Raw genomic sequence first — 15384 nt, 5'->3', positions numbered from 1 at the left:
ATTTGTTCATGAAATATTTTACATACAACTTCAGAAAGTTATAGAATTCAGATTGTTCTGGAAAGATTATCAGACAAATCCATATTTACTTATTTTAGAGGAGTACATATGCTCCCTGCCCTTTTTCTAATTCAGCTCCAAAAAACCAGAGAATTGTCAGATACATCTCTGAAAAAAGAATATTCTGAACTCCCTCAAAATTTCCTTGAGAGTGTATACAAATCACTACCCACCCCAAGTGGCATTCCTAAGAAATCCCAACTGCTCAGGGGGACTAGTAGTCACTGGTTCCAAATATCACCTACCCTGGCAGCATCAGCTGCTGGCTGTTAGAACCATGAGTGGTTCTGTGTACACACCCACTGGGCTGGGATGCACTCTGGCTAGTGTTTACACTAAACCCCCATGTAATCCTTTCCCCACTGTGTGCACCTGACCTCCTTCATGCACATTCACTCCACAGCTGTGACGAATCAAAGCAAGGCTGTACAAATGGGGAAGTGGGTGGGGAAGGAACATTTAAATCAATTAATTTCAGCAGCATCTTTATTGCAACCAAGAACCTGTAATAAAATGCAACAAAACTAATATTTCACTTTACATGATTGAAAGCCATGTAGCTGAAAATGAAAAAACCCATAAACTTACTGGAATGAGACATGCAATTCATTTCATACAAGTCAATGCTTAAAACAGCAGGTACTTTATACTCTATGAAGAACTGAACTCCAATGTTGCTGAATATAACATAAATTTGTATTTGGGTTATGTAAAAACATAAATACATACAAATATGACTTTTTCTCTGTGAGGGACTTTTAAAACAATTTCCTAGATCCCAGCACCTTGTACTAAGACATCTGAGTCAATATTTTTGGCTGGAAAGTGTATAGGTAGGGTTGGGAAGGCTTGGGTAAGGGAAATTTCCTTATTCCTTCATATCTGCAGGGAAAGGACACTCACATTACATATCTTAATTTACAGCCATGTCTCTTTTTATCAAATTGCTATAAGATGGGCTTTTGGGCTTAAGCAAGGGGTCTACTCTATATCCCAATCACCAAACCCCCTACTACACCAAAGAAAACATATTTAGTGTAATAAGTTTAATTAACTTCAGAATCTCAAATACTAATTAGAAGTATTGCTTCATTAATAAGCATGCTTAGCATTTACTTTAGGATGGAAAATTTAACCATTTTATGTGGTTTACTTTTAAAATGTTTTATAGGAACATATTAATAAATACATCTTTAAAAATCTGCCTTTTCTATATATCATTTAACTACCATGAGGCAGGATATCTAGATGGAATTTAGTACCAACCAAATACTAACTGTCTGTGTGACTTCCTCTCTGTAGTATGTAGGTTCCTCCTCTAACGAATGAGAATAGTAAATTAATCCAAGATTTACTCCAGCTTGAAAACTTATGATTCTATAATAATGAAATCTTACTGGAATCATTCCACCTAGAGAGAATCGTGTTATAGAAAGGTGGGATACACCTTCTGTAAGGAATAAAACAAGTAGGAAAAAAAAAGAGCAAGCATCATTATCTATATTTCATTATTTTAAAAGGTAATGCATGTATTGTGATGTTATATTCTTGTGTGAGCCTTTGAAAAAGAGCCAGGAATGAATGGCATTGAGGGAAAAACCTTCATTCCAAAATGAATCTCTAGACAAAAGGGATACAAAGTTAATTTCTTCTGCTACTTTCAGAATGAAAAGGAACCAACAGTTAACACACATCAGCAGCTTTCCTGACTATTGTTTTAAGTTCTTATGAGTCAGTCCAATATAAAAATTCCCTATAATTTTCTTAATCCAATCCCATTCTCTAGAGAGTTTCTTTTTCTTCCAGCTGTAGGGATCAAACCCAGGGTCTTGAACAAGTTAAGCAAGAGCTCTACTACTGAGCTATATCCTCAGCCCCCCAACACATTTCTTAAAATAGTCCAGAGTGATTTGATTTGGCATCACCTAGAAAGCTTGCTAGAAATGCACATTCCTGATCTCTACCCAAATCAATGGAATACAAATTTCTTAGGAGTAAGGCTCAAGACTGCATTTCTTTCAGTAAGCACCCCACATGAATCTTCGATTTTGAGTTATAATGTTCTACAAAGTTTAAGCAACTGCATTGGGTGATTGCTATTCATTTATCAAGCCTACAAAAACCTAGGTTGGTGTTTAACCTGATGCTTTTAAGCTCTTACAAAACTACTTTTTTTGTTACTTTCTATAACTATTGTTACCCATAGTCAGGGTACAGAGAAATTTACTATGTTTTCTATACAGGTTGTAAAAACAAATTCAGCCAGGTATTTTCTCCCCCTAGAGAAGTAGAATGGCATTTAAGTAACTGGGAGCTATAAAAGGAACATTCCTGGTGATAGGAGGAAAAAAGGCAAAATGGAAAAGGAAAACACCTGTGAATTCAAGAACATATGAGGTTTTATAAGGTTTGTTTGTTTTGGTAAAATAAGAGATGCTATATTGAAGAAACAACCTCAATGGGAAAGAGGTTTCAAATGAGTAGCTTTCTAAAAAGCTATTTTATGCCATTTCTACTTTGCATATAAGGATAGATCCTCAGAGGTCAACTAGTCCAAAAAATACCATCTTCCAACAGTCAGATATATACTTAAGTAATGAGGGAAAATACTTTCTTGGGGAAGAAAAGTTACCCAAATCAATTTAATTTAACACTGAAAAAATATTAACAAATATTGGCATGAGAAAACATTATAAACATGAAAATCAATACAGACACAGATAATAAAGAAAAGTATGAAATCTATTATACAGAATAAATACACAACCAGCAAAACCCAATCCCCCTTCTCCAAGGTCAGAACCACCAGGTCACCCTGCCATTTCAGCGTCTCCTCTGCCTCTCACCTGGCCCTCAATCAAGTCCACCTTTGGTGCACAGCCACGGTCCTCACTAAGGCAGGCTGTACCCCCTGTAGAATTAATGTATACTATGTACCCCCTGTAGAATTAATGTATACTATCTGTAGTGGTGAAAAAGAAATAGAGAAATTTTTCTTGGAGTGATTTAAAAGTACTAGTAATAACTTTTTAAATACTGAAGCTTGTAATAAAAAGGGTCAAACTCATAGATGCCCTTCCTGCCTCTGGTTTCAATGGGTCCCACAGTACCCGAAAACCTTATGAGGACAGATCTCAACCAGTACTTAAAAGTCTATGAGCTCCCTTCAGTCAAGTGTGAAGGCTAAACCCACAAAATGTCATGGCCTTTCAAAAAAAAAAAAAAACTATTCATAGGCTTTAAACTCTGAAACAAAAAGCTATGGCTTGCCAGGAGTTTGTTTATGGTAAAGGGGTTGTTTGGAAACCTTTTTATTTTAAGCTCACAATACCTAAATTATGTTCCATAATTTAAAGGTAAAGTTTAAATCTGAAAGAATTCTAAAATTAAGAGGAAAAATAACAAAACAACAAAAAACCCTGGAATATAAAAATAACTCTAAGGAAGTTTTCCTCCCCTGAATGATGTTAGTCTGAAGCTCTGTTGACAACAGAGTGATTTCTTAATTCTGGTTTCCTAATATTCTAGTAGTTCAAATTTCACTTTCCAATTTTTTCATGAGTATTTCTGTTTAACCTACTTGTGCTTAGTTCTTAAGTAGACCCTTACCACCTCCTCTCCCTGTCATTCTCCACTCCCTGGCTTTCCCTACACCACGTGATTCCTTCCACCTCCCTAAATTCTGGAACATATTTTTTTTTAATTGTAGATGGATAGCATGCCTTTATTTTATTTGCTTATTTTTTGTAAGTGATGCTGAGGATTGAACCCAGTGCCTCACTTGTGCTAGGCAAGTGCTCTGCCACTGAGCCACAACCCAAGCCCCTTGAAACATTTTAATAGGGAAATATCACAAGGAAACTGGCACCACCAAATTTTCTGACTGCAAGGGAATGTGCACTTTTTTCTTTTCCTAAAGGAAGGAGAAAAAAAAAATCTTGCCTGCAAATATTTAAGCTCTAATCATCTGATTAAAATTTTCTGTCTATAATTATCAACATCATAAGACTAATTAAATCCATGCTATATATACAGTTCTTTGCCTTTATGTGAAAGGAAAAACGTACTTTGTCATCTCATTGAAGAAAAAAGAGAATCATTTATACTAGATACAGTTTAAATTGGCTAAAAACTGGTCAGAAGCCAAAATAAGTATCTTTAGTAGGCCACTAAGTTATCTTAAAAAATCATTAATGACTGGTTAAGTCATAGGTTTAATAGTGATTAGTTCATAACATGCTGGATACACCTCAAGCAATGAAGCATAGCTATTCAATTACATTTAAGTGCTATCAAATCCGTAACTAGTCAGAGATTCTGGAATTGAACCAAACTGATCACTAATGTCATCATATTTTAATAAACTCAGAAGTATATTGTAAAAATACACTAATTAAGTCCATGAGGTTTATAATGCTATTAAAAGTGAAAATAGGGTAGTATGGATATGTGGTGCTACTATCTTATTTCTTTCAGTATTTCTTGTGGTATTGCTGGATCCCTTAGACATATGAATCATTCAATTTTGTGTGTGTACAGTTAAGGTATTAGATTACTATCCACAAGCTGTAGATGCTTATATGTCACCAAATTTACTTTGAGAAGTAGATGTTATGTGGCAGGTATAAAATATGATGATCAATTCTGTGTTCTCTTATTGATTAAACCTCATTTGGTTAAATAGCCAGTGTATATCAGTATTCTACACAGGTCAAAATTATATCACTTTCAGAGCAGCAATACGTGATCCAAGGTTTTCTTGAAGATAGTGCAAAAGATGTAGTTCATAATGTTCTCCAGATTCAGGAACTCTTATGCTGTGTCTCTCCTGAGGATAGATCTTAACAACAAAAAGTAAAAGTATTAAAACAAAATTTAATAACACATCTCCTTGAAAGCTCTGTTTTTTTTTTAAACAGGATCAATAATAAAGAGCATAACATAATAAATATATCCTATTTTAAGGCCCCTTCCTCATGAGGCAAGGTGGTGTAGCCTACAATATTACCCAACTACTTGAGAGATCAGGCAGGAGTATTGCAAGCTTAGATCAACCTAGTCAATGTAGCAAGACTCTATCTCAAAATAAAAAATAAGAGGGCTGGGCATGTAGCTGAGTGGTAGAGCACCCATGAATTCAATCTCTTGTACTACCAAAAAAAAAAAAAAAAAAAAAAAAAGCCCCTGTCTTGTAATTCCTATACACCCATCAGGCTTAATGAAGGATTTTCCTGTAAACCAACAGTTCATTACCCAAGTGTGGTATGCAGACTATAAGGGTCTTTGAAACCTTTTTAAAGGATACATAAGATCAAAACTACTTTTAGAACTACAAAAAACATTATTTGCCTTTACTGACTGTGTAGCACTGATAATACAAAAGCAATTGTGCCTTAGCATGAAATCAAAGCAATAATATTAAATTGTTCGAGAAGTCACAGTAATGTTCACCACTGCACACTTGTAGTAAGAAAGAAAAAAAATGCCAATTTCACTTAAATAGCAGTAAAAAATTGAATTTTATAAACTGTAACCCCACAGAAGCCTTTTTAATACTCTGTAGTGATGAAATGAGAAATACACACAAAGCATTTGTGCTACAGGATGTCTCAAAGGAAAGCACCCATGTAACCAAGTTGCAAGTTGAACTGCTGCTTTTTAGTGGAACTCCCTGCCCCCACCCTTCTTTTTGGGCAGAGAATGACTGACAACAATGATCATTCATACTTTGGTATTTGATAAACATTTGTCAAAAGTAAATGAAGTAATATGGTCACTTTGAGGACCACACTAATAGTACTTGTTTGCTAATGACACAATTTAAGCTTTTAAGGAAAATTCAAATTTTGGAAACTATGTTGCCTAAGTTGTTCTTAAATCTGTGTGCTCAAGCAACCCTCCTGCCCCAGCCTCCTAAGTAGCTGGGACAACAGGCGTATGCCATCACACCCAGCAAGAAACACTGATAGATAAAACCCACATAAACAAAGTTTTTTGGTATATAAAGAGATCCTGAGACCAAAAAGCCTGAAAACTACTGCTATAGATAAATATATCATAGTTTAACTGGACAGAAATGTCAACTGAAACATAAAAAAGGAAAAAAGTAATGTTTTTTTCATTTCTTATGAAGACATAATCTCCCCCCCCCACACAGGGATTGAACCCAGGGCACTCCAATGAGCTATATCTCAAGTCATTTTTTTTTAAAAAAGAATTTCTTTTATAGTTGTAGATGGACACAACATCTTTATTTATTTATTTATTTATTTTGTGGTGCTGAGGATCAAACCCAGGGCCTCACGCATTCGAGGCAAACGTTCTACCACTGAGTCCAACTTCAGTCCCTCCAGCCATTTTCATTTTTTATTTTTTAAATTTTAATATTTATTTTTTTTTAGTTTTCGGCGGACACAACATCTTTGTTTGTATGTGGTGCTGAGGATCGAACCCGGGCTGCACGCATGCCAGGTGAGTGCGCTACCGCTTGAGCCACATCCCCAGCCCTTCATTTTTTATTTTGAGACAGAATCTCACTAAGTTACTGAGGCTGGCCTAGAACTTTCAATCCTCCTGCTTCTACATCCTGAGTGGCTAGTATTATAAGCATGTGCCACCACACCCAGCTAAGCATATAATTTTTTTTTTAAGAAATAAAAAGGAAGAATACTTTCTCTTAAAATCTATTTTTGAATAAGGGAGCAATGGAGGAGGATAACTTGCTAATTTCTGTACTAATGACAATGTAATAATAAATTAAGATACTATATAATCTGGGCCTAAAAATCCTTTTTCAATATAAAATCAATTAGCAACTCCTCACTCTTCAAAGAGGGAAAAGTAAAGCAAAGGAGAGCAGTAAATGGATTCCCAGTCATCATTTCCATGCTGATAAACTGAAAGCAGACATAGATACACAAGTCATGCAATCCAATAGGCTTTTTAGCCCAACTTCAATAGCATCAATTTTATCCAATCATAGTAATAACTATGCCTGTACTTTAGATGGACACAGCTGAAAATTTGGCCTTACTCCATATTTTATTAGATTTCAAAGTAACCTATTGCTAATGACTATTGAATTTAATTTGAAAATATAGAATAACTCACCTGTAAATCATATGGTTTTCCAGCTCTCACTAAAAAACTCAGTAATATACTGGTGTGTGCAAAATGGACATTCTCATCCAAGAACCCATGTAAGAGTAGTAAACGATTTGGTCTGGAGAAATAAAAATATTAGGTAAAATAGTAAGAGTATTTAGGGGGAACCACTAAATTCCTTTGAACTAATCACACTTAGTCAACATTAACTTCTTTTTTTTTTTTTTTTTTTTAAATTAATATTTATTTTTTAGTGGACACAACATCTTTGTTTGTATGTGGTGCTGAGAAGCGAACCCGGGCCGCACGCATGTCAGGCGAGCACGCTACCGCTTGAGCCACATCCCCAGCCCCAACATTAACTTCTTTATACTACAATGTTAGAATAAGGATTCGATAGTTTCAATATTAAATTTGTAATATATTAACCAGATCCCACATGTAATAGAACACTTGAAAAAATTATTTGTTTATAATTTATTAATTAGAACATATCAATAATTATAGCATGTTGCTAGAAAAACTGCTTATAAAACATATCTAAATAGACACAAAATTTTTCCCATCTTGAAATAGTTGTGTACTTAACTTCTTTCAATATAAACAATTGCTTCAAAATACAACTTGTAAAACAACAACAACAAACCCAAACCATGGGTGGGGTGTAGCTCAGCGGTATATTACTCGCCTAGCATGCATGAGGTCCTGAGTTCAATCCCCATAAAACAAAAACCAAACCAAAACAAAACAAAAATCAAACCCCAAAACCCAAAATACAGTATATGAACTGGTCTTTAATTTTGCTTTGAGCAATAGTCAAGCCATTCTAGTGCTCTATAAAATATTAGTCTTAGTTTTCAATATCTGAAATTTTCATTATCATTAAAGATAAGTTTTTCAAAAACAATTTAAAACTTTATAAGGGCTTGAACTTACTCAGAGGGGAATTTTTCTGCTTGCATGGCCACAGATCCTAAGTAATAGCCCTGTTCATTCTGGTCAGGGTGACCCATATAACGTTCCGTGTATCCTGTATCATAGAAGATCCACAGAGTGACTGGGGCTCCCGCAATAGCAACCTGCATAAGACAACACTGACAGTGAATTGTGTTCCAGACACTAGCATGGCTAGCAGTAAGAACTTAAAATTACAAATTTACAGGCTAAAATTACCCTTAGGCTTTAACCCCACTACTAGGCATACATTCAGAAAACTGAAGTAGCTTGCCAAGGTCACAATTTGATACTCAGTGACTCAGTAAGTTTCATGTTCCACAGGCATGCTGACACCAAACCCTTAACCAAGGGCTAGCTGAAATACAACTGTAGGTTCCTTTATCAAGAGGGAGACTGAACTAAAGCTTATGAGTACTTCAGCATAAACTCATTCCTGTGATTGGGAAAAATAAATGCATGAGAATTGTTAACTTTATGTAGGAAAAGCAGTCTTTTTTTTTTTAAGTCTCTTTTGTAGTACAAAATTTAAAACAATGAATGAACTATATTTAAGTACTAAAAACTTACCTCATATTAAGGCTCTTCCACATGGTTCTGTATTCAAATATCTAATTACTTTCAACCTGGCACAGTGGTACATTCCACCCTAATCCCAGCTATTTGTGAGGCTGAGGCAGGAGGATTGCAAATTCAAGGTCAGCTTGGGCAATTTAGCAAGATGCTGTCTCAAACTAAAATACAATAAAAGGCTAAAGATACAGTCCTGTGATAGAGTGCCCTAGAGTTTAATCACCATCACCACAAAAACAAAACAAACAAAAAACACCTTTTTTTCATTGTAAAATAAAATCATATTATTACAATATTAAGAAAAAAATAATACTTTTAATTCCTATTAACTATGTTCATCTCATTTTCTCTGGTATATTTTTTAAAGAGTTTGTTTATAGCATTGTGAGCATTTAAATATTTAATAATTCATGATTCATTCATTCAACACAGACTTTTACTTTTCCAGTGCTGGAAATTGAACCCAGAGGCTAGTGTTTGACAATTCACTGAGGACCAAGCATTATATCTAGCAGCTGAGGATACAGTGGCATATAGAGCAAAGAGGTCCTTGTTGTCAGAACTTATAGTCTAACAATTAAACAAACAATTACAATCTAATATGTATGTATGTGTCTTACTAATCATTAGTGCCTACTATAATTTTTGGTATATGTCCATAAATAGTCAAAAACTCACTATAAAGTTGACAAGAGTCTAAGAAAAATTATGCTAACAACTGAGGTACTGACTTCATATGGTCATTTAATACACAGACCATAACATTCCATAATATTGTTAACTCTAAACCTTCAGAAAATAAGCATTTTCACATATCTTCAATTTACAAAAAACCTTTATTACACAGTACCCTTATTTAAAAAATGAGTACAATAGGAAATCACTTACCCTGAAGATATCTGATCTCTGCATTAATGCCATCAGGGAGAGGTATCCTCCATAAGACCACCCATGGATGCCCACACGGTCTAAGTCAATGAAATCATATTGAGAGGCTAGATACTGGAGTCCTTCCACTTGATCATCAATTTCTATTTGACCCTGTCAAAAAAAAAGAGAGTATTTCACTGATTCTGATGCATAAAAATTTCATTTATAAGAGTGCTTTTTAAGCTAATAAACTTTTTAACTAAAATATTTATTTTTCAGATTAGAATTCATTAATAACTGAGATTCTATTTCCCATCCCCATTTTTTTTTTCAAAAATCTACTTGGAAATAGGTGTCTACAGTTCTGTTATTAGTCTGTCCTAGAATTTAGTTATCACTTAGTAAAAAAAATTCTTTCCTATGGCTGCAAAAACTGACTCTTGCTTTTGGGTATTTCCCATTTACATTTGTTCTGTTGTCTGCTAAGAGGTCAGCATCTTCCTTGTAACAAGCCTTCCCTATACCCACAGACAAAAAATTAGCCCCCATAAGAGGAATTAATTTTACTTCTTCTTTTAATACTTAGTGCAATAAAGCAGAGGGAATCACTCTTGAGGTCCTAACCTTCCTATTTTCCCATCATGTCACTAGGAACTGAACATACTATTTGTTTCTTTAAAGCTCTATTAAGTCCTAGTTCTTACCACTATCACCCTATCTGTATTACTTGACCTGCCAGTGCACACAATCTTACTTTACTGAGCCAAAAACTAAAAACAAAACAAAACAAAACAAAACTTACATGAGAATATAACATAAGGTCAAAGAACTGGCTGTGGGAGAAAATCCCCATGTCTTACTCAGCATGTCCAATACACTGGCAAACACAGTAACTGCCTTACTGTGCAAAAGGAACATCGGATTCTCATCATTTCCCAAAGCAGCAGAAAGGACATGGGGCATCTCTAAAAGGTAGCATTTAAAGCTTCCTGTAGAGAGAAAGAGGCTTGTCACAAGGAAGGACTAACCAGTTGGTTTCCCTCTTCACAGAGGACAGAACAAATCTCAAATATTCCTCAACAGCATAAAGGATGCTGAAAACTAAAATGGTGCTGCCGTCTGGCTAAGGTGGATATACCATATGGAAAGGGAGGATATTTCTACATAAAAGTGGCTCTCTCTCAGCTCTTCACAGATATACACAGGTAGACATGAACTAGCCTAGGACACAAATTGCATCTTCCCTCCCACCCCTGAACACACACACACACACACACACACACACACACACACACACACACACCCTTTCCTAATTGCAGATTTCACATTAAACAATGCACCAAAAAAAAAAAAAAATTTTTTTAAAGAAAAGTTTTTGTGTTCACACACCATTTTATATTTAAAGGCACCTTCAAATTTAAGCCCTCGGTGACAGGATCCTCTGTTGTCGATCACCACAACCACATAACCCAGAGAAGCAAGGGTATTCAAGCGGAAATACTTGACTCCTTTAAAGCGATTATTTACCAACTGCACCTGAAGAAGAAATACAACTTTAATGAAATTTATTATATGGTAACATACAAACCATAAGAGAATCAGAGCACTGCAAAAAAGCAGAAAGCTTAAGAATTTATTATTCTTTTGTCTTTAAAATGTAATTTTTAAGTGATTTGTTTATTTGGTACTGGGAATTTAACCCAGGAGTGCTGTACCACTGAGCTGTCTTCTCAGTACTTTTTATTTTGGACAGGGTCTCACCAAAGTTGCTTAGGGTCTCTCTAAATTGCTGAGGTTGGCCTTGAACTTGGAATCCTCCTGTCTCAGCCTCCTGAGTTGCTGGGATTACAGGCATGTGCTAATATGCCTGGCTAAGTGATTTATTTCAAAATTAACTAGTCTTTTCATGTTTATGTTGCTTCTTGCTTAATTTCACATTCAAGTTTCAGGAAAATTACTGCACAATAATAGATCTTAATTATTTATTAGATAAGAAGATTAACCCACCCCACAGAAAAAGTTACTGTCTACTCTGAAGAAGAATTGTGTCATTCAAATAACAGTCGCAGGATAAATAAGATCATCTTCCCTTCCCAGTTGTCTCTTCTAGGGTCATCATTGACTAGCAATGGGAAAATGTAGCATTTTTAAAGGGACACTGTGACAAGTCCTGTTTCCTTTCTCCTGTGTGCAAAAAGTAGGATAATTCTGTGCCCCCCTCCAATCCCACACTGGCCATGGAACCCAGGGCCTCGTGCATGCTAGGTAAGTGTTTTAATATTGAGCCACATTTTCAGACAAAGTCTCACTAAGTTTCCCAGGTTGGCTTTAAACTCCTGGGCTCAAGTGATACTCTGCCTCAACCCCCCAAGTAGCTGGTACTATAGATATGTGCCACCATGCCCAGCTGAGTAGGATAATTCTGCAATCACTTTATCACCATAGAGACTACACTTCAAAATGACTAGGAAGTTAAATATATCTTAGTGTTTTATTAACAAAACATCAAGTGAAAAGAAAAATTATTCATCCATGCCTAGCATAAAGACGTTTTCATCAGTGACAGTCTGCATATCTGACGGTGGTCCCAGAAGATTATAATGGAGCTAAAAAATTCCAATCACCTAGTGACATCATAGCTGGCACAACACAATTCCTCAATCATGTGTCTGTAGTAATGCTGGCATAAATAAACCTATACTGCCAACATTACTTAAATATAGCAGAATTAGGTACCTTATATCATGATTGATAATTATAATAAATAACTATGTTATTGGTATATGTATTTAACTATACTATACTTTTCATAATTTTTAAAACATTTTTTAGTTGTAGGTGAACATAATACCTTTATTTTATTTTTATGTGATGCTGAGAATTCAATCTATGTCTCACACATGGTGAGTGCTTTACCTCTGAGCCACAACCCCAGCCCCTTTTCATCACTATTTTAGAGTGTTTTCCTACTTATAAAATTTAGGGTTGGGGTATAGCTCAGTGGTAGAGAGAGTGCTTGGCATGCATGAAGTCCTGATTTTAATTCCAAGCACCAATGAAAAGTTTTTTATTTTTGTTTTTGTTTTAAGTTTACTATAAAACAGTACATCTTGTGTGTGCTGCATCTCTTGATTTCATCAAGATGCTACCATGAGCCAGGCACAGTAGTATACACATGAAATCCCAGCTATCAGGAGGCTGAGGTAGGAAGATGGAAAGTTTGAGGCTAGCCTGGGCAATTTAGCAAGATCCAGTCTCAAGATAAAATTAAGGAAAAAAAGGGGCAGAGGGCTACAGATGTGGCTCAGTGTTTACCTAGCATGTGCAAGGTCAATCCCTAAAAACACACAGGCACACACACACACACATGAACACACACACAAGAAGCCACTTTGAGTGACTGACATATACCATCTATGTTTATGTAAGCAAACTCTATGATGTTTGCACAACAATGAAATCACTTAGTGACATTTCTCAGAAAGTCTCCTGGTCATAAGGAAACACATTACTATAATTAGCGATGGCAGACACTAAGTAATAAACAAAAAGAAGTTCAGATAAAAATTAGAAAGATGCCAGGTGTGGTGTTGCACACCTATAATCCCAAACTGAGGTAGGACTGCTTAAGCCTAGGAGTTCTGGGCTAGCCGGGGGCAACATACTGAGACCCGGTCTCACTAAAAAAAGAGAGAGAGAGAGAGAGAAAAAATATTATGTGTATGTATAACATATGTATTGAATTATCCCACTATACCTGATAAATATGTATAATTATTATGTGTCAGCTAAATTTATTTTTTAGAAAAATTTAAAAACTAGTTTTCTAAAGTAGCTGTGCCATTTTTCTTTCCCATTGTCAATGCATGAGGGTTCTCTACTCCTGGTCAATACTGGGTATGGTTAGTTATTTTAATTTTAGACATTCTGCAGATGTTTAGTGGTTTTTATCACTGTGGTGTTACTTTGGATTTCCTGATAATTGATGGTGCTGAGTATCTTCTCTTATATCTACTTGCTGCCATACATTTGTGAAATGTCTTTGGCTATTATTATTTTTTGCAGTGCTGGGGATTAAACTCAAGGCCTGATGCATGCCAGGCAAGTGCTCTACCACTGAACTAAGACACATCCCCCAGCTTCTTTGACTTTTTTTTTTAATATATTTTTTTTAGTTGTAGGTGGACATGATGCTTTTATTTTTTTATTTATTTTTATGTGGTGCTGAGGATCGAACCCAGTGCCTCACCCGCACTAGGCGAGCACTCTACCCCTGAGCCACAACCCCAGCCCTTGACTGGTTTTAAAAAGTTCAGTTCTTATTTTATTGATTTCTAAAAAGTTTCTTATGTATTTTGAATATAACTTGTTTACCAGATAAAAATATCTATGTATAAAGCTCTAGGTCTTAATAGAAATTTTGGATACAAAAAGTTTTGAGGGGCTGGGGATATGACTCAGGCGGTAGCGCGCTCGCCTGGCATCCGTGAGGCCCGGGTTCGATCCTCAGCACCACATACAAACAAAGATGTTGTGTCCGCCAAAAAGTAAGAAAAATAAATATTAAAATTCTCTCTCTCTCCCTCCCTCTCTCTTTAAAAAAAAAAAGAAAAAAGTTTTGAAATTGTAATAAAATCTGATTTGTTGTTTTTTCCTCTGGCAAAAACCAAAGGTGGGAAAAGTTATCCACGAGTTAAATAAGAATACTATCTTCATGCAGTTAATAGCTGTTGTATATTTACTGAGTTAGATTGTAGTGGGAAGGAGAGAGAGAGAGTCTTCCATTCTTTTGTAGTTTTGGATGTTTAATGCCACTACAACAACTGCCAAACTGGTTTTTCTCCTTCTGTTCTAGCTCTCTTATAGTCTGTTTTGCTCATGAAGTAATAGTGATGTTTTAAAAATGTCAATGACATATGACTACTGCCTGGTTCCTTATAATGGCTACCATTATCCTTCAGAAAAAGATCTAAACTTTTTCTTTTTTTCTTTTGGTGCTGGGGACTGAAACCAGGACCTTGCACATGTTAGACAATTGCTCTACCACTATGCTACTCTCCAAGTCCAAGATCTAAACTATATGACCTTTGAGACTTTGGCTTATTTGAGTCATGGCTATCTCTAAATTCATCTCACACCATTTTTCTTTGGTGCACTGTATCTTATTAGCTGTACCTTATTTCCTTTGGTGCATCTTATTAGCAACCCTATCAATTTATTTCTAACCCCAGGTTCTTGATATTTATTGTTTCCTCTATCTGGAATACTTAATGATGGGAAAATGATTTAACTTAATACACGATTATCATCGTTGAGATTTTGTGGCTCATGTAATTTTTTTTCTTTTTTTTGGGTACCAGGGATTGAACTCAGGGGCATTTGACCACTGAGCCACATCCCCAAGCCCTATTTTGTATTTTTATTTAGAGACAGCATCTCACTGAGTTGCTTAGTGCCTCACCTTGCTGAGGCTGGCTTTGAACTCATGGTCCTCCTCAGCCTCCAGAGTTGCTGGGATTATAGGTGTGCACCACCGCACCCGGCCTCATATATTTATTTTTTAAATATTTTTTTTTTGTTGTAGATTGACGTGATACCTTTAATTAATTAATTTTTTATGTGGTGCTGAGGCTCGAACCCAGTCCCTCACACACTCTAGGCAAGTGTTCTACCACTGAGCCTCGTCCCCAGCCCTCATGTAGTTGTTTTATTTTTCATGCTGCTTGGTACTTAGATACATTTCTTTTCTTTTCTTTTTTTTAAAGAGAGAGAGACAGAGAGAGAGAGAGAGAGAGAGAATTTTAATATTTATTTATTTTTTTT

General features: G+C 35.6%; 1 protein-coding gene across 14 annotated transcripts in view; it reads right to left on the bottom strand.

The window, feature by feature from the left end:
* Positions 1-528: 528 nt before the first annotated feature.
* Positions 529-15384, bottom strand: part of Dpp8 (dipeptidyl peptidase 8) — a 60834-nt gene continuing 45978 nt past the window's right edge. For 13 of the 14 annotated variants that reach the window (XM_048793362.1, XM_048793367.1, XM_015480534.2 and 10 more), the window contains 5 exons: positions 10951-11097; positions 9580-9732; positions 8101-8243; positions 7171-7282; positions 529-4900 (listed from right to left, as the gene is read on the bottom strand). In XM_048793362.1, the coding sequence (XP_048649319.1) occupies positions 4778-4900; positions 7171-7282; positions 8101-8243; positions 9580-9732; positions 10951-11097 (678 nt within the window). In that variant the 3' untranslated portion in view covers positions 529-4777. Of the gene's footprint in view, positions 4901-7170; positions 7283-8100; positions 8244-9579; positions 9733-10363; positions 10551-10950; positions 11098-15384 lie in introns of those variants that run through there. The other variant, XR_007343889.1, reaches the window with a different exon arrangement.

The sequence above is a fragment of the Marmota marmota genome, unplaced genomic scaffold (assembly GCF_001458135.2).
Source record: "Marmota marmota marmota unplaced genomic scaffold, marMar, whole genome shotgun sequence".
Taxonomy (NCBI): Eukaryota; Metazoa; Chordata; class Mammalia; order Rodentia; family Sciuridae; genus Marmota; species Marmota marmota.
This window is presented reverse-complemented; position numbering and strand designations above follow the sequence as displayed.